Source organism: Simochromis diagramma, unplaced genomic scaffold (assembly GCF_900408965.1).
Source record: "Simochromis diagramma unplaced genomic scaffold, fSimDia1.1 OVJJ01000304.1, whole genome shotgun sequence".
Classification (NCBI taxonomy): domain Eukaryota; kingdom Metazoa; phylum Chordata; class Actinopteri; order Cichliformes; family Cichlidae; genus Simochromis; species Simochromis diagramma.
Genome location: NW_024387030.1, coordinates 7,478,202 through 7,501,022, shown reverse-complemented (window position 1 = coordinate 7,501,022; position 22,821 = coordinate 7,478,202). Strand labels below are relative to the sequence as shown.

The window sequence follows — 22,821 nt, the reverse complement described above, 5'->3', positions numbered from 1 at the left end:
TAAAATTTTGATTAAAAGAGACAAAGAACTGTAATTTAGCATACTACATAACACAAGATCAACCAAAGCATCTTATTACATAGTAACAACCCCTGGATTAAGTCAGTAAATGTACGGTGTGGTCACTTTTCGTATAGGCAGTCTGTTTCTTATTTCTGCTGATTTTGCTATATGTTACCATAAAAGTCAGTGAGTTTAAAAATGAATTTGGTTTTCACTGACTTGTCTTTCAGGAACAAAACAGGACAGGGAATCACGACTGAGGTTGTTATTGGGGAAGGGGTAAACCTACAAGGTTGTTTTTTAGAGGAAAAGCAGCCAACGTCCAAAGGAAAAAGTTTAAAAGTCTTTTGCCTGGAAAACTATTGCTTAAGACCGGTTTAAAAAAAATCCACAAGGTGTGGTTCCTTGAAGACGAAGTGTAAAGAGGAGTAACTCAAGACTTTTGCACAATACTGTATGTATGTGTATGCATCTGAATTTGATTATACTTTTAAAAAAAACCTCTGAAAATGACTAAAATACACATGAATAAAGGAACAAATACATACTAATTGAATAATTTATTCATAAGGCTTATTATACTGTATATTCCTCATAACTGTATTTCTTTCGGTGTATCGTCAAAGACGCTTTTATAGCTTTTAGATTGAACTGCAAAACTCAGTATCACAGAAGAATCATGTTTCATGTCAAGTCTTATTGGTTGCAGTCATTTTACAGCCTTTACAATGTGACCAATCACAACAGGGACAAAGAAAAAAGGTTTACTTTTACTTTCATTCCTGTTTGAACCTCCACAACACATTAAACCACTGCGGCGTGCCACAGACTGTATTTTTCCTGCATCAGTTTGTCTTCTGAAGGTGAGTTTGGTTTGATAACATCTAACTTCATCCACAGTACGCATCTTTCTGCTGCAAGTATGACTCATCACTTCAGCGGTTCTGAGGGTTTACTTTCAGTTTCTCTTTGTCTGAGAAAATGTTTCTTCCATTATATTTCTTGTTTGAGAATCAAACATGAAATGTTTTCTGTGCTGATTATCCTGCATAATAAAATTGGTAGCTGTAAATTAACATATTTTCTCCTGACTGCAAATATGAAAACTAGGAAAAGTGAAGTCAGATAAATAAAACCCCAAATTCTCAGAGCGTTACTTTAAAGTAAGCTGGCACTTCTGACTGACCAGTGTCATGGCTGGGTGTATGTCAACCAGATGTGGGCCAGGTCTGGCAATGATGACACTATTTATGTTCCTATTTTCCTATTTTAGTTAGAAGACACAAATGCCATGTTGCAATATTATACTGCTATGGTAACCAACGTTTCAAATGCAAGTTTGACAGGTTTGTCAGTGTAGACTTTATCCAGAACCTAGTGACGGACAGTTTACTCGTCTTAATTAAGCTACACATTAGGCTGACATCTGGGGCCAGAGCTGAAACTGCTCTGGGCCAGCACAAGACCACCAGTGTGTCTGCAACTGGCTTTGTGTGGGCCACATCTGGCAAACCAGATCTGGGCCACCAAAGGCCCGTCATTCTTTGTGGCATGTGGGCCATGTATAAGCACACTGTGTGGGCCAGATCTGGGCCATACCAATTTTGCTATGTGGGCTGGTGGTGATTGTATTTTACATGTTTTAATGAAAGACAGCAAACGTGCCCTTCAAAAAGAAAGTGTTTCACAAGCAAAAGAGTTTTCAGTAAGGTGGGAGTGGGATGATTCACTTGCAGGTTTACATGACATTTTATTAAAAAAAAAAAAAAAAAACCCTTAATAATATATTATATAAATGGTCACAGGATGTGTCAGTGGTGTGTGACATTTTTAAATACGATGAAGGAATACAAGACAGTCAAAAGGAGTTTCATAGAGCTACGTGCACGGGTGAGTGATCGGGTGATACTCACAACCGAGGCATTGCAGTCAGATTTATTTATACCAAGAGACAGTTGCATAGCATTTCCTGTTTTTCAAGCTTACTTATCAGCATGTGTGTGTGTTCTGTGTGTGTGTGTGTGTGTGTGTGTGTGTGCGTGACAGGATGTAATGGCATGTGATACAAAAATATATGAACATTTTAATACATTTGAAAGCTTTATAACGGAGGTATCTTTTAATAATAGACATCTGCAGTTTAAACTTAAAAGTTACTTCTATCATTCCCTGCTGTTGTTCAAATATTTTGCATCTTATCAACTTCTAGTCACTTGCGGGTACATTTTCAACTAGAGTGTCATTTAGCAAAGTTAAATGTTCAACATTATAAATTCTTTTTCCTTATTTATATGTCGTCCTCTTCTTCCTCAGAGTCTGTGTCACTTTCATTGTTTTCAAGGAGCATCATAGTCTCTGGTGGGGATGTGACATTGGGAGTTATGGCTGTTGCGATAAGTCTGTTTATCAGTGCTCTGATACAAGGTATGCAACAGCATCCGCACAAGGTGAGTATGGCTGCGAATACTGCTACGGATACCAGGATTGATGACACCAAACTCCGATATTTCCCAAACATGTCCATCCAGTTGTCCCACGTGGAAGTGTCAACTCCAGAATGCTCCTTCATTTTCTCGTTCAGAGTCTGCAGGCCTTCTAGGGCTCTGGTCAGACTTCCATCAGCTGCTGTGTTGTTAGGGATGAAGGTACAACATTGCTCTCCGAACATCGAACACACCCCATTCTTCTCGCTCAGTAGCATGTCCAATGCAATTCTGTTCTGGAAAGACATCAGTGAGGTGGCTCTTAGTTGCTCGGCCACTTCATGGAAGCCTGATTGTGTCAGGTTTCCTAGTCTCTGGACGTTATAGTGGATGTAGTTAATTCGGTCCACATTCTTGTTGATTGTACACCACCAGCACACCGACGATTCGAAACCGGCAGCCACTTGGTCCACTAGTTTATATTCATCTGGTACTCCTCGGGGAATTCCTATGGCGTCGACGTAAGTTGGATCTGGTCCAGGTTGTACTGGTGCCGATCTCTTCTTTCGGCCCTCCAGTTTCAGTTGTCCTGCTGTTATGGTGATGTCAGTGGCTGAGAGTTTGATGACTTGGACGGGCAGCAACAGTGACACCAGTCCAGTTTCCGGGCAGGCGGTCGTACAGTTGTGGGTCCCCGCACCACCACCAGACATCGGCTCTGCTCTCTGGTTTGAATGAGGGGTCCACTTCTGTAATGGTTAGACAGCTTGATGCATTAAGGCTTCCCAGCCTCTCTCCTGGACCTGTCATATTTATGCAGGTGTGGTTTGTTGCTGTCACGTCTCGTGAGAAGATGGGTTTTCTCTCTTCTTGTTTGGTGATGGGGAAAATTCTGTCCCATTTTGTGCAGTTTGAGTTTCCAATGTTGGTACAGTTCATGACAGCTGTCAGGCAATCTTCTCCTATAGGTGCAGGTACCACTCTCAGTATTGGTCTTGGTCCTAGGCAGACCATGCAGTCATCACTAGCATCTTGAGCTGCTTGTTCTGCCAGCAACAGCCAGTTGTTTGTGTGTCCTGTGATACCTGTGGTTATTTGGAACCAGTCATCTGATTTCAGTTTTGGTCCTACTATCATCACTGCTGTCATGGTTGTTGATAGTGGGCCTTTGGTCAAAGCAGGAGTTGTGTCTGTAGAGGAGGGGCTCGTTGCGGTGTTTACTTCCTTCGTTATGTTGTTACATATTGACACGAAGTGATGTGGATCTTTTCCGCTCTTGTAGATAAATAGGGTCAGGTGGTAGCAGTTAGAGCTACTTGCCAGCGTTGGAACCAGGTGGGTTCTTTTCTGTGATTTTGGTGGCTTCTCCAGCAATGGGTTGTTCAGCGTGTGGAAGTTGAGGATCAGGTGTTCGGCTGTCTTCGTCAAGTTCATTTGCTTTGAAAGGTTTCTTGCTGATTCTTGCAGTTGACTGCTTTGATATGGCGTCCAATCATTTCCAGTATAAGTGAAAACGGTGTCCCATCCTGGGTTGTTTCCGTCTGAACTGGATAGGTACCAGTCGTAGCCTTTCCAGGCTTCGGCTTTGTATCCTCCTACATAGAATGAGTTAAAAGGTATCCATACGGTAGAGGTGAAGCTTGTCTTGTTGTAACACAGGTAGAGGTCGTCTGTTTTCTTTGCCTGTCCGTCTGTGTCATTACAAGGGTTGAACCCGTGTGTCTGGGAGACAACCAGCAAGCTCAGAAGAGTTGGTAATAGCATGTTGGTCATCTTGATTGGATGATTTTCCCTTGGGTGAGCGTCTCTTCTTCTTGACCTTGTGTCTCTCTCTCAAGACCCCCAGTGAGTAGACCCCGGCCAGAGAGGTGGGTTCACGAGTGTTGCCACCTGATCACCCTACCCCCCACCGGGCGAACACAAAGAGGTCTGGAGGAGACTAGGGTCTATGCTTTAGATAGGCTCTACCCTTTTGGTGTGACTTTGATGAATCCACGAAGGTCGTTCAGCAATTTTGCATGCCGTGGGCGTGGTGATCAGGACCTGGTAGGGGCCTTCCTACCTGGGAGTGCTCCAGTTTTTTCTTTGGAGTACTTTGATCAGGATCCAGTCGCCTGATTTCAACCTGGAAGAGACTGGAAGAGAATCACTCGGCAGTTGATTGTTCGTTATTATTTCTTTATTCTCTAGCAGCTTTGCCATCCATTCTGCTAATGTTGTTTCTCTTATTGATTTATCTATTGGTTCACTAGTAATAGGAAGGGGAAAGGGTCGCCCATGCACTATTTCAAAGGGTGTTAATTTGTTTGAGCCCTGTGTTAGTCTCATCCACATTTTAACCAACCCTATGCATTCAAGCCATGGGCGGCCGGTTTCCTCCATACATTTTCTCAATCTTTGTTTTATAGTGCCATTTGTCCTTTCCACCAATCCTGCGCTCTGTGGGTGGTATGAACAGTGGTGTTTTATGCTGAAACCTAAAGCTTCAGAGACCTTTGATATAATTTCCATTCACAAAGTGTGTGCCATTATCAGATCTTATTAGACTTGGTATTCCGTATGTTGGAATATAGTGATTGCACAGACATTTTGCTACTGTTATTGCGTCAGCCTTTTTCACTGAATAGATCTCAGGCCATTTTGAAAATACATCTATTATTACTAGTGCGTACTCTAGTTACTGGTGTTTGTTTAGTTGGATGAAATCCATATGTATGGTATGAAATGGGTGAGGTGGAGTGGGGAAATGACCTCTTTTGGGCCTTAGATTCCCTTGGGCATTGTGTTTTTGACATATCATGCATGTTCTGATATACTCTTTTGCTGATTTTTCAAAAATTTTTGTGTAGAATTGTTTAGAGAGTATATCTACCATCCCTGCTGTTGACACGTGGGTATTCCCGTGTGTCACTAACGCTGCAGTTTTATGTAGGGACTTCGGCAAAATCGGTTTGCCATGACATGTCATGATATCATCCTTTAATGTTGCTCCTTCCTTTAACCACGAGGTTTTTTCATTTTGTGATGCGGCCTTTTGTTCGTCTATCAGTACTGTTATGGGTATTAAAGGAGAGGAAGTTAATGCGAGAACTTCTGTTTTTCTGCCTGCTGCTTCCTTTGCGGTTTCATCTGCAAAATTGTTCCCTCTAGTAATGGCTGAATTATCTTTCTGATGTGCAGCGCATTTGCATAGAGCTAGGTGTTTTGGCAACATAATTACTTCTAAAAGCTTTTTCAAAAGTTCACCATGTTGTACTGGGGTCCCTGTGGATGTTACCATTCCTCTGTTCTGCCATGGCACAAAGAAACTAACGTATTCTGACATACGTCTACCTTTCTTTTTGCCTTTGCTTTTTTCTATTTCCTCCTTCAGACATTGTCCGAGTTGTTGCACTGGGGTGGGGTTACTGATTCCCTTCCAGGCAACACAGTTAAGTTTATCTGGATTCCTCCACTTATTTGCACTTATTTGGCCGGCGCCTGGATGGATTTTCTCCATCCACTGCTCATCAGCGGTTAATTCAGGTTTTGTGGGTTTGTTTCCCATGGTTATTTGTTTTTGTTATTTATTTATTTATTTTTATTTTATTAATACTGCCAACACACACTATGGGGCTTGGTGGTACTAGGGTTGGAGGAGGTTATTGAGGCAGCCTTCTACCCTGAGCTAAACTCAGGGCGGCCTCAATTTTATGCGATGAAGCGCAACCTTTCCTCTTTCCCACCACTCAATACCTCACAGGAAAACAGAAGAGTAGTACAGAGACCTGGAGTCTCTATTCAAATATGTACTTACTCTTTACACACACATACATTGCGCGTTTAAACGGAAACCTGCTTTTAATCGACACTCTTTTTCGTAGTCAAGTTTTTAGCGGGGGCGGGTCCACACAGGACATGCAATCCCGTCTTATAGGTTACTTTCTAACCTTCGGTCCACACAGGACCTCTCTTATTATCCACACAGGATTCTCTTATTATCCACACAGGATTCTCTTATTATCCACACAGGATTCTACGGTCATGAGTGTCGTTCTAAAGTCGATTTATTCTAAACGCATGATGTTCATGACTGTGTTATATTCACCTTCAAAGTAGCGCTGTGTTCTTTCCCGGTGTAATCGAGTCCTGCCGCCGTGAAGCCTGTCTAAGACACTGGCCAGAAGACAAATTTATGACTCTGGGCTTTCCTCGTCTTCCTGGAAGCGAGCGTTTGCAGTGCAGGCGATCACGACGTCAGGATCCGATGACTCCGTCTGTGGACAGTTAGATGATATAATAATATCAGTCAACTATCCGGCTCGGAGGACCAATTAAATGTCAGTGGTGTGTGACATTTTTAAATACGATGAAGGAATACAAGACAGTCAAAAGGAGTTTCATAGAGCTACGTGCACGGGTGAGTGATCGGGTGATACTCACAACCGAGGCATTGCAGTCAGATTTATTTATACCAAGAGACAGTTGCATAGCATTTCCTGTTTTTCAAGCTTACTTATCAGCATGTGTGTGTGTTCTGTGTGTGTGTGTGTGTGTGTGTGTGTGTGTGTGTGTGTGTGTGTGTGTGTGTGTGTGTGTGCGTGACAGGATGTAATGGCATGTGATACAAAAATATATGAACATTTTAATACATTTGAAAGCTTTATAACGGAGGTATCTTTTAATAATAGACATCTGCAGTTTAAACTTAAAAGTTACTTCTATCAGGATGCATGTGCAGTTGTGGTTTTCTGAGATAACTCGTTAAACTTGATCTGATCTGTCTACATCATCAGGTGATTTCCCATCATGGCAGCAATGAAATCCGCCTTGTCTAAGGATCAGGAGAAGCAGCTCCTCTCTCTTTTCGGTCGTGTCAAACTCCATCTGCTCCACAAAGCCAGCATCCATGGGTTCACTGCTAATGTCTTCCACAGACACTGTGACAATCAAGGGCCCACCGTTATTGTAGCCTACAATGCTGCTGGGTTCATCTATGGAGCCTACACCTCCAAAGATTACACCCAAGGTGGAGAGGGTGTCAATGATGAGAAGACATTTCTCTACAGTATCAGTGCTGAGAGAAACAAACCACTGAGGGTAACAGCTATCATCGGGCAGTGTGCTTTCACTGATGGAGGCACCGGTCCAAATTACGGTGCTCTGGTTTTCTTGCATGATGACAAACCTGAAGTGCAGTCAAATCCAGGCACAGGCTTCAACTTTCAGGCTGCAGATATGCATGGAAATGACTTGACACTGACAGAGTTCGAGGTGTATCGAGTTGAAGGTGTGTAAAAGTAATCCCTGAGTTTTATAGAATTAAAAAGATGTCTCCCATGGTTATACTTTCAAAACAGACATTTCATGACTATTAAAAAAACGTGCTCATCTACTTGCAGAAATGGCCTCGTGCACTCATGAGCTTATGCTTAAACCAAGGCTTGTAATTTTACTGTGCATTTTTTAGAGAATTAATATTGATATGATTAAAAAGTGATCCTGTTCTTATTAATCGATTTTTCACTTATAGACCTAGAAGATCTCTTGCCCAAGCCCTGGAGGAACATCAAATGGACAGCTGAGTATGTAGAAACCTGCAGCACAGTTATTGGTGGTGTTTGTGTAAAATATATAAATTTATGTTTGGATTTTGTAATTCTAAGAAAAACTAAATTGTTCATCATATGTTCATCATCAGTATAAGGTTATGTCATATCTTTTTTAGCTTGTCATCATGTAAACTTTTTGTGCTTGCACTCTGGGTGGTGTGGGTACATTTTCTTTCTTCTAGACAAAAACAGCAATTGATGAAGGCCATCCTGAACTATAAGCCTGACATCAAAACAGTACACCAAGCCCGTGTGTTGTTGGTAGGCCCGATTGGAGCAGGCAAGTCCAGCTTCTTTAACTCCATCAATTCAGCATTTCGAGGCAACATGACTTCCCAGGCCATCGCTGGCACAGCGGGGGAGAGTGTGACCACTCAGGTACTGGCACAGGACTTTTTGTATAACTGAATCTGCATGCTCTACCTGTAATGTACAGTGTTTTCCCATTAAATGACATTTTCTATCTTTTCTGTAGTTTCGCACTTACACCATCAAGGCAGGGAAAGGTGGTTGCGTCGTCCCACTGATCCTCTGTGACACAATGGGGCTGGAGGAAAAGGGTGGTTTGGACATTGAGGACTTGGTCAACATCTATAAAGGTCACATCAAGGATCGCTACCAGGTGCATTTCATGTTAACTGATTGAATAGTAAATGATTAAATACAAAAAACGTAGGCAGCTGATTGATAAGTAACAACTATGTTTTTTTGTACTTCAGTTTAGCACATCTGGCCCTATCCTAACAGATGCTCCTGGCTATCAGAAGCATGTGACTCTGAGTGACAGGATTCACTGTGTGGTTTATGTGGTCGACACCTGCAAGGTCTCTATTCTCAGCCAGAAAATGCTGGAAAAACTTTGTGCCATCCGGAGAAAGACTAATCAGCTGGGTCAGCAGAAAATCTTTTGATTTTTTTTTTTTTTTTTTTTTAGAAAACATTGAAAACAGCACATGCAGCAGGCAGTTTTATATATATGTAAATATGTAAGGCTATATTAGGGAAATACAACAAAGGGTAAACCTTTTCTTGGTGTCAGTAAACTGTTTCAGTCATGATTTGTATTTCCGGTACCTCAAAGGAATTCCTCAGCTGTTGCTGATGACTAAAGTAGACGAGGCCTGTCCACTGGTGGCGGAAGACTTGAAGAATGTTTATCGCAGTTTTTACATCCAGAAGAAGGTGATGTTTTTAGATGCATTTACAGTAGCAGGTCAAAATTTGACATGACAATAATGCTCATTTAATCTGTGTACCTGTGTTATCTGTGTAATCAGGCACGGGAGCTGAGTGAGGCTCTGGGCATCCCGTTATCCTGTATACTGCCGGTGAAGAACTACAGTGAGGAGCTGGACCTGGACCAGGACACTGACACTCTACTGTTTGGTGCTGTGCAGCACATGCTGAACTTTGCAGACAGCTTTTTTGAGAACCAGGCTGAAATTCAGGAAGGGAATGATCAGATGGAGCTTTACAGATCCAGTGATATTTCCCGCCCTGATTATCAAGAACACAAAGAACATCAGATTATTTGAAATCCAAAACATATAAGCATCCCAAACCATTTCAATTCAGACCTTTTCAAAATGATCAATTAATTAGGTTCTCCAAGAGGGTTGCAACAAATGATCTTAAAGTAAAACCCTTGTATTGTGGGCAAACTGAAACTATATTTGTTTAATGAGTGAAACAGTAAAAACATTTATAAATATTCACTGTTCATTTCATGTCTGCAAAGATGTGCCAGCACGTTGCATGCTGCTTTCTCTCAACTAAAAGCCACTGGGTCAAAGTGCTATATTTTTGTGCTCTGAAGCTAAAATCATTGAGCTTAATTAAAGTCATTAACAGATGCCACGTGATCCAATCATGGGTCCTGATCCGCTTTGAGGTAGATCCTTAAGTCAAGCTTGAGTTTCAGATCCTTAGAAGCAGAGTCTGTTGTGTGCACTTCTTTTATTTTAATTAACTTGGATATTCTGAAAATATTAATTTGCAAATATATTCTTCCTTGTCCTGCTCTTATTGTGTAAAAAAAATAAAAATAAAGGAAAGTCAGAAAGTCAATATGCTTTATCATATGCTTTATTTCAGTTTGTTACATATTGCAAATTTGACTCTAGGTCCATTTTTACTGATGATATAGTTCCACGAATTGCTTGCTTGCTTTATATGCAAGACTGCAGTCTTTCAGTAGTAGGAGGGTTACATAGACGTTCCCCCTTCATTCAGCCACTAGATGTCAGTCATAATTACATAATCACATCAGTCCTGTAAAGACGTTGTTATGAAAAGGTGATCTCTTATTACACAATTTTATCTCATAGTCCAACACGGGAGCTAGTTGGATCATTTCACTTGAACAGATGCATGTATTTGTTTATGCACAATATCAGTTATGTCAGAATGACAAGTGTACTTTTGTCCCGTAAAGTCATCACTCACTGTAACCATACAAACCCACGGGGCCACATGACAAGAAAATATGTTGGTTTTCCTTTGAGCCAATTGCAAAACTCGCCTAGTTTCGGTGCCGCCCACCTTCCAGCTTCACTATAAAACTGTGACGCAACGTTGCCAACAACAAACGCAGAAGAGACTGGCATAACTTTGGTACACCGGCAGTTGTCACGCATTTACGCAGTGGGATCGGTTTTTAATTTGCAATCATGATTCCCGAAGAAAGCTTTGCTTCCATCGAGAACAAGTAAGATTTCTTGCTTCAGTTCTATTTTTATGTTGGTTCAGCATGTGCATGTGCGTGATCATGTGCTGGAAGGGTATGTTGATCGTCCTTTGACCCCTCCGTTGTGTGGATTGCTTAGGCTGATGTAATTAAAGTGCTTTTTTGAAAGTTTTGATTTGAGACTGGAACGCAGAGACTTTCTGTTATTTAACATCTGGGTGCATAAAATGTTACAATCTTTTCTGTGCTGTCAAAGTTTGACACCCGCATGCGCGTAAAAGCCAAAATCCAGAGATTATGCATGAATTATTATGAGTCATAAGACCTCAGTATTAATATCTTTGTACTGGCATACACAATACTACGCATGCACGTTGCACAACATGCAGCGAAATTCCTTGAAACTGTAAAATGCGCATTTATGGCTTGTTTATATCACCACAATCATCCCCATGCATGAAACTGATAATGAAACTGATCTGAGCGTGTATTTCAGTGTTCTAACGACTTTTAATTCAATTAATATGGAAGAGGGGGGATTTTTGAAGCAGTGCTGCATATATTTAATACCACTAATGTTTTGTCATATTGCAGAATACAAAAGGCTAAATGTCCTGTCCTTATCCCTTAGGATGCAGTCTGTAGGTCTGGCTCTGGAGGAGTTGCTGGTAACTGCTCAGAAACAAGGCTGTCTCACTGTTGGCATTTATGAATCAGCCAAGCTTCTTAATGTGTGAGTTGAAAGTATTAAATTTGGTTTGTGCTTCTCTTCTCATTGCCCAAACTGATCATCCCAGACATGTGAATTCAGGTTTTTCCTCATTTTTCTTCTTTTCTCTTCCCCCTCAGAGATCCAGACAGCGTGGTGCTATGCGTGCTGGCAGCCGACGATGAAAACGATGTGGCGCTGCAGATCCACTTCACGTTGCTACAGTCCTTCTGCTGCGACAGCGGCATCACCATCTTGCGAGTCTCTGGGTTTCAGCGACTCCAGCGGCTGCTGGGAGCTGTGGATGCCAACAGGAACCAGGAAGAGCACAGAGACCTTCACTGCATGCTGGTTACGGTGTGTTGACTCAGCATAGTGGCTACCTCTTATGTAACTGAAAGGCAGATGGTGATCTTTTTCATGCACAATTTTCAGCTAAGATATTGCACCTTTTCTTCATCATCGCCTTGTGATTTTTACTCTTACTTTGCAGGTTCAATTCAAATTGAACGCTGAACATGATTCTTTTTTTCTCCCACACAGAATCCTCAGGCAGAGCACTGCAGACTGCAGGAAGTGGGGACCTACTGCCAGGAGAGTCGGCGCCTTGACCAGTGGGTGCCTGAACTAGTCCTGCAGGAACGCTGAAGGGTCTGCGTACAGGAACTTTTGTGGCCAGATACTGATACACTGAAGGATCTTTATGCTCAAGCAGGGATGACCTGGAGTGTAGCCGCTCCAGTCCACTATCCTTAATGACCAGCAAAACCATGGACTCCCACTCAAAGACTAGTGAAACAGCTGGACTGGACACTGGTTTCTAGAATCTGTACTTGTGCAAAAGATACAGAGAGAAAAGTCATAATGTTTTTACAATGCCATCAAAACACAATCTGTTTTGTGTTGCTCTCTGGGTGCTCACAATGTCTATGGGGTGTGATATAGTAAACATTAAGAGGAGTAGTAGTTTTGAAAGGAACACATCCACACCCATCTTATACCTGGAAGTCTTGTTTGTTTGACTGGACAGGAATGTTGCAGTGCTGAAACTGTACCAGACATTCCTGGGAGAGTCCCAGAAAAGGAGAGGAGAGGTGTGTGTTTGTATGTGTGGTATGTCTATGTGTGGTATGCATTTACAATACTTGTTTTTTACTGTAGAAAAGACTGGGTGTGCAGTATGTGCATTCTTAAAATGAGCAGCTGAAAGCTGCTGGGGAATTGTCACCATGGAAACTGAAATGGAAATAATGTTAAAGACACACAGGACCTATTGACACCGGAAGAAACAAAAGAAAAAACAATGTAAAGAGACTCTGAGGATGATATATTTTAGTCAGGATCCGAAATTCCCAATGATGCAGAACGCCTGTGCTGTCTGATCCGGACAGGTCAGCTTTAAATGTATTGTAAAAATATCAACTTCTTTGTGCCTTCAAGAGTGCTGCCTTTCTGATAAATAACTAATGTAAAGTGGCTACACTGTTAATTTATTGATTGTATTGTTTTTTGTAGTTATTTGTAATCTATTTTGTGCTCTGTTATCTAAGTAAATAAATTATTTTATTCATAAATTCTTCTTGTTCCTGGGGGCTTCTGCTCAGATTTCAAAACAAAAGCCATGTGTGCGTCATGGAACCTGCTGAGTCACGCAACTACAGTTTACATTCGGGCTGAAGTCATGGAAAATGCATGCACACTTAGGGCAAAGTCTTTGTCATTGCCAGCCCCTTCTATTGTCGTGAGCATAAGTCAGTGAGAATGAAACTGGGGTGGGACAGAAACTCACTAAAACAAGCATAACAAGCTCATGCAGACCTACTGTCCCTACAAGTCAGGAAGTAATGAAGCATTACAGGAAAGATGCATTACCTGCGTGTCAAGCGTTTTTATTTATTCCCAAGCCAGATTCCATACATGCATAACAAGAATCTTTTAAAAATGTACGTTTTGCATTATATATTGCAGCTAAAGCCCTGCAACAATGTTGCATGCAAATAACATAATGTGTGTGTGTGCGTGTGTGTGGGTGAAGCCTCTGATCCCTCTATTATCTCTGCTTAATCTCAGGATCTTCCCTCTGCTTTGCAATCGATTCCACCCTCTGCTCTCACATGGCTGTTCACAGCCCTGTCTGCTGCTAGAGGAGAGAGGAACATATTGAGGCACATGGACCTCACACTTGTTTACAATCACACAGGGTAGTGACTGGTGAGGGGAGTGTCTTCTCAAAGGCCGTGGCTCATCCAGCCTAAATCTGATTGGCTGTGACTTGCAGAAGGGTCATGGGAAGTATGGTTTGAAACTTGGAGACAAGCTTGTGACGGTTGAAAGCACACTCCAAAGGGCACAGTGAAGGCCTGAGACGGCTACAACAATGGAATTCCTGTGAAATGACCAAACTGGGAGACTTTTACCTAGCTCTGCTCTTTGTTTACTCTGTTTGATGCATTCTCTTACATGCATCATGCTCTGCACATCGTATACCAAGTAGGCCAGAGAGCATGTTTCTGCAAGTGCATTGTAAAGTTGCAGTTGCATTTTTAAACCAATAAACTGCAGATAATAATCAAAAACACTAATATTCTGCAGCTATACCAGCAGCTCTGCGAGGCTCATACTGGTATTGTATCTGATGTTTGTGATCTGCCCAGTAAACTTGAAATACACTGATGTTAACATCAAAACAAAATAAAAAAAACAATACAGGAAAAGTTTGTTATTATATCATCTTTTTATTAATGTTATCTACTTCTCAATATCATCTTTTTTTAAACAGCAATATCCACAAAATATTAACAGTGTGCAAGAAAACATGAGTTATGGCACATCAGAGAACAGTTACAAAAAATAGATATATTTTCTTCATAGTCAATCAAGGCAAAAAGATACATATACTGTATGCATACACAGGAGATCAGAGCACAAAAGATGATTCTCAGGAAGGGCTCGGAGCCAAATCAGAGAAGCTTGATATGAAAGTCCAACAGGGAGGAGCCTCGGCTCTCCTCACCAGGCTTGAAATGAATTTCGAGAGGCTTGCATTTTTGCGCACAACACCAGTAAATTTCCACTTTGAGCCGTGTGTTCCACTTTTAAGACTGTTTAAGACTGCCCCCCACCTCCAAGTCCAGCATTTACATGATATACACCACTATAAGGCAAACTAACAACCAATCAATCAGACAAACCAGCAATCCAAGCTGTGTGTCTCTGATTGAAGCCCAACCATGGATGGAATGATAGTAATAAAAATAAAAAAAATAGCATATGCTCGGCAATACCAGGACATCTGTGTGTGTGGTTGTGTGTGTGTATGTGCATTTGTCTGATGATAAGTTATGCATGTATGTTTCCTTGTGTTAAACCTCTGCAGCAAGAATTCTCTTTCACTTTAGCTTGCAAAGAAATGAAAGGAAAGTGTTTATCACATTCCTGTAAACTGACAGGGAATCAGTTCTTTCATCTTAGAATAGTTCAGGTCCTTGAAAAGCAAACCCAGGCCAAATAAGTACGTATAGTTAAGTCAATACTGTTGCTATGCCATCACATGTCTTTAGGTAGTTCCTTTCAAAAATAAAGAGCACCGTTTATTTATATCAGCCTAAATAATTTCTTCAATCATCCCTTTCATCATATCTGCTTCTAGGGCTACCTGCTTTAACCTGGCATAAAGATAAACAGCTTGAAACAGCCAGGCTAGCAGCAACAAAACCTGTCTACCAGCACCTCTATGGCTCACTGTGATAATGGCAAAACATCAAAGTCATATAACACCTTGACTGAGAACTTTAAAAGAGCTTTTTTTGCAGGTGAACAGAGGCGTTTCTCCCTGTTTCTTGTCTTTAAGGTAAGCTAACCAGCTGCAGGAGAAAGCAAATATACACATTTCCTCAAATGTCAACATGTTCCTTTACGTATCCAAGGCTTACGTTAGTGGTAATGAAATTATTTGTTTTGCCACATTTCACCTGATCAATTTTAGCCTGTGACACAATCCCCCTTTTCACTCTTCAAAATATGCAGACTGATTAAGTGAGAAAAGGAGGAAGTGCAAGCCATATATGTTGTTCTGACTTGTGGTATCACATGACCTCTCCTCTGGTCAGACTAACCCTGACCTAGAACTGCAGGACTGCAGTACTATAACATTACAGTCTAACACTGCAGCACTGGAGGCACTGCTCGTTCTTAAGCACTGTGTCACTCGCACAAACACACACAGACCATGCACACGAGCACAGACCATGCACGCTCCTCTATTTTCTCCTCTCCACCTACTGCTCTGCCAAATCATCCCTTTTCAGCTACCAAACACAAGCACCCACACATGCACGCACACTTGCACACCCTCTCTATGGCCTTTCTCCAGCTCCTGCTCTCTATACTTCTATCTTTGTCTGTATCATAAGCCATTGGCTACAGTGCAAAAACACAGATGCTAAGCAGTGATTTAAACTGGTAATTAATCACAAAGCTGAATTTTTAAAGGAATCATTTGACATTTTGGGAAATATGCTTATTCTCTTTTGTTCCCTTTCACACAGTTTGAGATTGCTAAAGGTAACAATTACAATTACAATTATTACAATTATTCTAATGCCGATTTGTCTAAACCCCACACATTCCCAGATATGCATGAGCACGTGTGGATGCAAACAACTCTTTCCACCCACCTCCAAAGTCTGTATAGCAGCTGGGTCACACTGACCTTAAGTGACATGAAAGCAGAAAACTAGTAGGACCAACCCTTGTGACTCTCTGTCAGCAGATATAAGCCATGTCCAAATGATCCCACCCTCGGCTAAATGCTAAAGTGTAAATATGATGGAAGGAAGATCCCCTCTCTCACCAATTCTCCTTACAGCTATTAACCTTTTACCTCTGATAAACATCATTCAAGCTTGAAAAGCACCCAAAGCACAGGATGTAGGTGTGTGTTGCATGTTGGTCTAGATGCCTGTTGCCCCCAAAAAAACAAAAACTAAAAAAAACAAGGACAGCTTTGGTGTTAAAGGTCAGATCAGGAGGTTGGTTTTGCACCACCGTAATGAGGTCCGATGTTGATTCATCTTCTTACGGGGCATGACTCTAAACCAAACACAGCTTTTGTTTCTGGTACATTACTTCATCCTCATCGGTTTTATATGTGGCCGAAACCAACCTCAGCTATCGCAGGCCTCTAAAACCTGATTGACGTAAAAAAGGAAAAAGCAAAGGACAGACGTGATCCTGATTGACAGAATAAGTAGTACTAAAAAAATCCAACATCCACAGAGGGGAAATCTGTGTTCTGAGTTTGTATCTTACAAACACTGTACAGGGTAATACTCAACTGACCAGGTTCCATGGACTCCATAGAAAGAAGAGAACTTAAAAAAAAAGAAAAAGAAAAAAAAGAAAGCCAAAACAGCTACTCTTCAACTTATCACTTCTGCACATGTCTGAAAGAAAGTTTATACACTTAGTTTTTTTTCTCTTAACTTGATTTTTTTCTTCTTCATGTTTCAGTTTTTACAATCAAGTTTGGTTTGTCAGACAGGAGGAGCGCTGTGGAGGAGACGAGGATGGAGGGACACAGAAAGGAGACTGCCAGCTCCTACTGATCCAGCCTGTGACCAAGCTGAGATAACGTCAGAGTGAGCTCTTATGCTGGGGAAACTGGAACCTTTAGACTGGTGAAGGCAGGTAATCTGATTAATAGCCATAATTGCAAAGCATTAAAACAAGATGTAAACCCCTTGAACAGAGAGGTGACTCCTTATTTTCAGACTACCCACTCCTCTCATTTTCGTTCTATTCACCCTACAAGAACTAGTAATCGAAATATATATGGGCTGAGAGGGTGGGAAGAGGGCACCTTCATTTTTACTTTCTATGTCTGGGTCATCTCCTCCAGCCTCGCAGTCCCTTACAGACTGATTCTCTGATGTGATCATTCTGTGGCCTCGCCCTCTCTTGGGGTAAAGCACAGGGAGGCTTGATGTACAGTAGATCTGGTTAGGTATTACCCCTGGCTTACAACCAGATATCCTGTTATTTCATTAATGCAAGCAGGAAAACAAACCTGATCCGCCAGGGGCAACACCTACGTGAAAAGAAAACGATCTAAAAAAATGTAAAGTATTGTCCTATCTGTTAAGTAATGCTTCAACAAAATATCTAAAACGTACATTGAGTTCACAAACAAGTATTTCTTAAGAAAAAATGCAGTAAACGTCTGCGGTTAATAGCTTGAGTTCTGTGTAGAGCCGTTCACTGCTTGCTCTCATAGGTGCAGATCTGGGATCAGCTTAGACATCAGCCAGTGGCGGCTATCATGAACCGCAGTGGAATCAGTGACAGCAGATCAGCATCTAGAAAGGAATTTTTGTACAGGTTGGCACAGCTGGAGGCTTGGCCAAAGGCTGCAGGCAGCCATTGTGAGGCCACAGGCAGAGAAGGTCTGTTGATACAGGTTTGGGTGGGAACATGCTATGGCCTGATAAAGGCAAAGGCTTTAGCCAGTTGCTCCAAAATGACCCAAGAATGAAGCTTTCATACTTTTTTTTAAAAAAATCTCCCACAGAAAAAGAAGCATTTATTGAACTTTTAATGGGACACGAGGTCCAGTTTGGCACGATTGGCCTAGCGCCTACCACTCATTCTGTTTTTTTGCACATGCATCCTCCCACCGCCTGCCTATGGCACAGCTACCCATCTTTGAACCAACACCTCATTTCACGATAACAAAAAAAAAGAAAATGCTGATTTCCTATCGATCATTAATGTCCAAATCCCTTTTCAATTTTAGCTGAAACTTGTAGTTAATTCACCAGCATATGTGAATAATACCAAAGCACCTTGGATCATACTCAGTGATATACTGATCTCAGCCACTGTGAGCGCAGCATACCCTCCCCCTAGCTGTTGCTCCGGTGTATGGCGCTTTTCCAGAGTGGCGATTCTGGGAGCGTGTGTGTTTCTCTGTGTGTGTGGATGCTCGACAGCCCTGTAAGATCAGACATGGCTGCTCCAAGGTGTGTCTCGGTAAATGCGGGGATCTAGTTAAATGGCAAAAGTATACGTTTATGTGTTAGTGTGTATATGTATGTGCAAGAGTGTGTGAGAATGTGTGTTTGTGTGTGTGTGCGTGAGAGGGGTAGGAGAAGCAGGAAGCAGCTATAGGATGATGCAAGGTTTCTTGTCCTTGAAAGGGTTTTCAGAGGTGGGAACACCAACCAGCAGAGGGTCGCTACGAGCGTGCTGCTCACAGTAACTCATCAGGTCTGCTGCTGCTTTAGACACCTGACCGGACAGAGGGGGGAGGGAGAGAAAAGGAGGAAGGGCATGGGGGAAGGCAAAAAAGGGGATAGATAAGAAGGTGCGAAATTTAAAATGAGGGCATTGGAGGTAGAAGAAATAATAAAGTTGTAAGGGTAAATGAAGGGAGAAGCAGCAAAGGGGGAACAAGAATGAGTAGAGAGGGAGAGCAGTTAAATGTGTATGAATAATTACGCACACACATTTGCTAACACAGCAGAAAACGGTTGTTTTACCTTAATGCGCTCAATCCCTGCCTCAATCCTCAGCTGTTCCACCAGTTTCCTGGCCTGGGCGATATTATTAGTGGTAGACATACTGATCCATGAGAATACACCAACACAGGAGAAAACTGAAGGAGTGAAAAAACAGAATGAGTTGTGTTTGGTTTACTTCACTAGATTTGTCAGAGACCAAGAAACATTAATTTCATGTATACTTAATAGAGATGTGAATTTAAGTACTAGATAATTCCCTGATTATTCCCTGAAACTGTCCTTTATAGCACTGCTAAATGAATCGCACAAAAGCAAACAAAAAAGAAAGCCTGCAGAGGATCAAATATAAACAAAGCACAACTAAGAGTGTAATATTTTTTGGTTTTTTGCCATTAGATCAGAAATGAAATGATGGCTTAAATTCCCTTTTTAGTGTTATGGGTCATAAATTTAAATCAGTTAAGAGGATTGTGTGGAACGTCAGCTGCGGCGCTATAGCACCACCATGAGGTGACTACATAGTAGTGCAGCAGAAATTTAGAGTGAAACATAGCAGCATTTTAATTCATAATATGACGATTGAAAGCAACAGTGTAACGACAATGTAACCAAAAATGAATTTGATGTTTAACAAAAAAGCAATTAAATAAAAGCCCTTATATTAAAGATGCTAATACGCATCAGCATCTGATATTTGTCTTCTGAATGTAATTCACACACTGCACAAACAACATGTTTAAATAGGAATACATTATTAGGTTGTTGTAATAAACCTCAGTGAGATCTTTGGGATTGAGAATGTTGTGATCCAGACATTCAAATAAATTCATTCCACATTCCACTGCCTCAGGGACTCCTGAGTCCACTGGGTAATTCACAAGAAAATTCGAGTTTAAGATACTTTGCAGATTAAGCAGCCTGGGAATGTGGAACGTGATACAGTGACCACAGCAAACAGAGTATTACCTGGCTGATGGTGTGCAGACAGGACTCCCTCTGAACACTAATATGAATGGATGGAGGCGGTCTGAGCAGTGCAGGAACGGCAGTCACAGTGACAGAGCTGGACGGCGGCTGAGCTTACATTGGCTTGTCTCTGTGTAAAAGAAGAATGGGCAAACAAGTGAGCTGCCTGCTGATAAAGCTACGTTATAAACAGGCAGTTCAGTAGTCATACACATTTCAAAATGTTTGCTTCTGTTTGCTTTTACAAATAGGTTTCAATTTTACTTCCACATCTCCACATACAGAGAGGTTTTACTGTTTTAGCAATGAGTTAGCAAAGTAATAAAAACTAAAGGTGAGATAACGACTGCAAATATGAAAACTGCAATAAAAAATATTACTATGACACAGCTGCTACTTCAAGCACAAGAAAATGTCATACTCATCATATCCATTAACTATCATATCCATCATCACAACCTCATTTTCTTTCACAAAGCACCTGTAAGAGCACTTTTCTGAATGGGTGGTGGAACATTCTGTCATATGGGGGGGGGGGGGGGGGGGGTCCCAAACTCATTTTAAATCACTACAAACCTTCAGATTAACACAGCAGGAAACTTGCTTCTGTAGATGTGAACAACACATACCTCAAATACATCACAATGAGCATGTTACCACCGGGTCTCTCAGTCTGTGTCTCTGTCTGTCTCCCTCTCTAAGGAGGAGAGTCCTGCTTTAATTACTCCTGCTGTGGAGTCTTTCAGAGATTCATGTCTGTAATTAGAGCTGTGTGTGTGTGTGTGTGTGTGTGTGTGTGTGTGTGTGTGTGTGTGTGTGTGTGTGTGTGTGTGTGTGTGTGTGTGTGTGTGTGTAAGAGAGAGAGAGAGAGAGAGAGAGAGAGAGAGAGTGAATGAAGCTAGAGATTACCACTGTAACACCTGAACAAATTCTCATTCTGCCTTTGCCTGCACGTTGGCATTAACAGACTTATGCGGCTTTTTGCCGACTTTCCTCTATCCAAATTCTAATTTTTAATCCTAATCTTGAATCTTGAACCCAAATCCTAATTCAGGAACAACATATCTTCATTTCTTTCCTTTAGACACTCACGGGACTTGAGAGTTGCACTGATTTCAATTCATTCCTAGATTAGGAGTACACATATTCATAGAAACTGAAGATAGCAAAAAAAGCATCATGTTTGGCAAATTGTGGCACATGAATCTTCCTAAATGAACTGCTTGTAAGAGACAGAAATACTGACCCTAGCCTTACTTGGCACTAGATTTCTTTTTTCCCCCTTTAACCACAAGTGCCCAATACTGACCCCAGAACTAAAATATAATGTACACACATGGGCCTCTGTCCAACAATGGGGGGTGAGTCCCTTGGTTATGGCTGTGTAAACAGATAACCCTCAGATGTGTCTATAACAAGTGCAAATAAACAGAGACAAACACCTGTTCCCTCACAACACATTCTACGCTTCTCATTATCTGTCAGGATTTAATGAATGCTCCTAAATCACAGCGTGCAGCATCACTGGAAGCCAAGCGCAGAGTATATGCATATGAATATAATAAAAACTCAACTCTATAAGACTTATTGCAGCGATTGTTCACATGCTGATGCATGCCTTTGAATGCATCAGCAATGCATCCTCTTTAGTTATAAGCTGCTGTTCCTTTGAAACATAAATGTGTGCTTTTTTCTGTTCTATCAAGTGGGTAAACCACGGTGGTTTCAACTGGCAGAGCCGCTGCATACAAAAAAAGTACCAGATATACTTAAATGACTCATTTATCACTTCATAGACACTACTAACCTAGTTCTTTAATTTCCTCAGCCTGTTGATTTTTCAAACTTTTTGCTATGGCGCATACCGTGCCGAGAGAAGAGAAGCCTTTAAAAACAGCAGACGAAATTCTCCCCCAACACAGCCACATCTCTCCCTTCTTGCCCCAAACTCAACGCCTTTCTTCTTAGCAGAAGCAAAACATATACGGTAAGCTGATCATTTGATTCGGCCTGGACAACATAAACACCACCAGAGCTGGACAGGCCTCAACCAGCGAGCACACAGAGGCTCTCAAGACGCGCAAAACTGCATCAATCCTTATTGATCCAAGCAGCTCCTGAGCGTTGATCGGGCCTACAGTACGAAGCCATGTCCTCTGCTATAGGGCCTGCTCGCTGCTCTACCGTGTGAAAGCACAATGCGGGCATTTTGATGGATAGAACAGCATGTCCTCTCTCCCGTGGCTATCCACGTACCACACACACACAAACGCATAGACTCAACAGAGCCAGCATACAGACGAATACGCACGGGAGCGCAAACACAGTGCACATATCAAAGCCAGATATATTTATCCCAGTGAATAACAGACTACACCGCTCCGGGTCTGCAAATAGGCCCTGATTGTTAGCCGTGGGAGCAGGGTGGTGACATGTTTTGAGGGAGGCAAGCTCCGGCAAATATAAACCCATCCAGCGACAACGAGCACAAGACCGGAGCGCATGCCGTTATATTCCGCTATTATGCAAATTGATACGGCCTACTTCGGCATATAAGATCATGTTACTGTGGCTCGTGCGTCCTCAGAGTCCAGCCGAGCTGAAGGAAATCTTCCACTGACCCTGTCCCCGGTCCTCCCCACCCTCTCTGCCGGCAAAGGGCTGGGGAAATCCGGATTCGTGACACTGACGAGCCCCCTTTTCGCTGCAGCCGCCCTCAGTTGCGAGAATGCGGGGCTGCAGCAGCACACAGAGGCGCTACAAATATTATGCACGGGGAGAAAAATAGCCAAATATCTCCAAACTCACCTCCGAATGTGCTGTATTGGTGATTTAAAGGGCCAGATCCGCTGGTTTCTCACCCTCTCTGCGCGTTCACTCCCCGTTTTCACCGAGCCAAACGCCTCCCCCTCCGTTACCAGTG

The 22,821-nt window shown here is 42.0% G+C and overlaps 3 protein-coding genes across 4 annotated transcripts; 2 read left to right on the top strand and 1 right to left on the bottom strand.

The window, feature by feature from the left end:
• Positions 1–661: 661 nt before the first annotated feature.
• On the top strand, positions 662–10,084 carry LOC120739682 (interferon-induced protein 44-like). Of its 2 annotated transcripts, XM_040041562.1 has the most exons (9): positions 662–866; positions 7,202–7,695; positions 7,939–7,990; positions 8,200–8,395; positions 8,493–8,639; positions 8,737–8,908; positions 9,099–9,199; positions 9,295–9,562; positions 9,709–10,084. In XM_040041562.1, exons 2-8 carry the CDS (start codon positions 7,215–7,217, stop codon positions 9,550–9,552), a joined length of 1,407 nt encoding a protein of 468 aa, XP_039897496.1. In that variant the 5' UTR covers positions 662–866; positions 7,202–7,214; the 3' UTR covers positions 9,553–9,562; positions 9,709–10,084. The 2 variants fall into 2 exon arrangements, with proteins under 2 accessions (XP_039897496.1, XP_039897495.1); XM_040041561.1 differs by having other exon boundaries at positions 664–866; positions 9,295–10,084.
• Positions 10,085–10,537: 453 nt separating this feature from the next.
• Positions 10,538–12,986, top strand: LOC120739691 (growth arrest and DNA damage-inducible protein GADD45 beta-like). The gene is made up of 4 exons (XM_040041583.1): positions 10,538–10,724; positions 11,335–11,436; positions 11,553–11,769; positions 11,956–12,986. The coding sequence occupies exons 1-4, from the start codon at positions 10,687–10,689 to the stop codon at positions 12,058–12,060; spliced, it is 462 nt and encodes a 153-aa protein (XP_039897517.1). The 5' UTR covers positions 10,538–10,686; the 3' UTR covers positions 12,061–12,986.
• Positions 12,987–15,901: 2,915 nt separating this feature from the next.
• Positions 15,902–22,821, bottom strand: gng7 (guanine nucleotide binding protein (G protein), gamma 7). The gene is made up of 4 exons (XM_040041588.1): positions 22,707–22,821; positions 19,899–20,028; positions 18,951–19,066; positions 15,902–18,699 (listed from the first exon to the last, which is right to left on the bottom strand). The coding sequence occupies exons 3-4, from the start codon at positions 19,029–19,031 to the stop codon at positions 18,574–18,576; spliced, it is 207 nt and encodes a 68-aa protein (XP_039897522.1). The 5' UTR covers positions 19,032–19,066; positions 19,899–20,028; positions 22,707–22,821; the 3' UTR covers positions 15,902–18,573.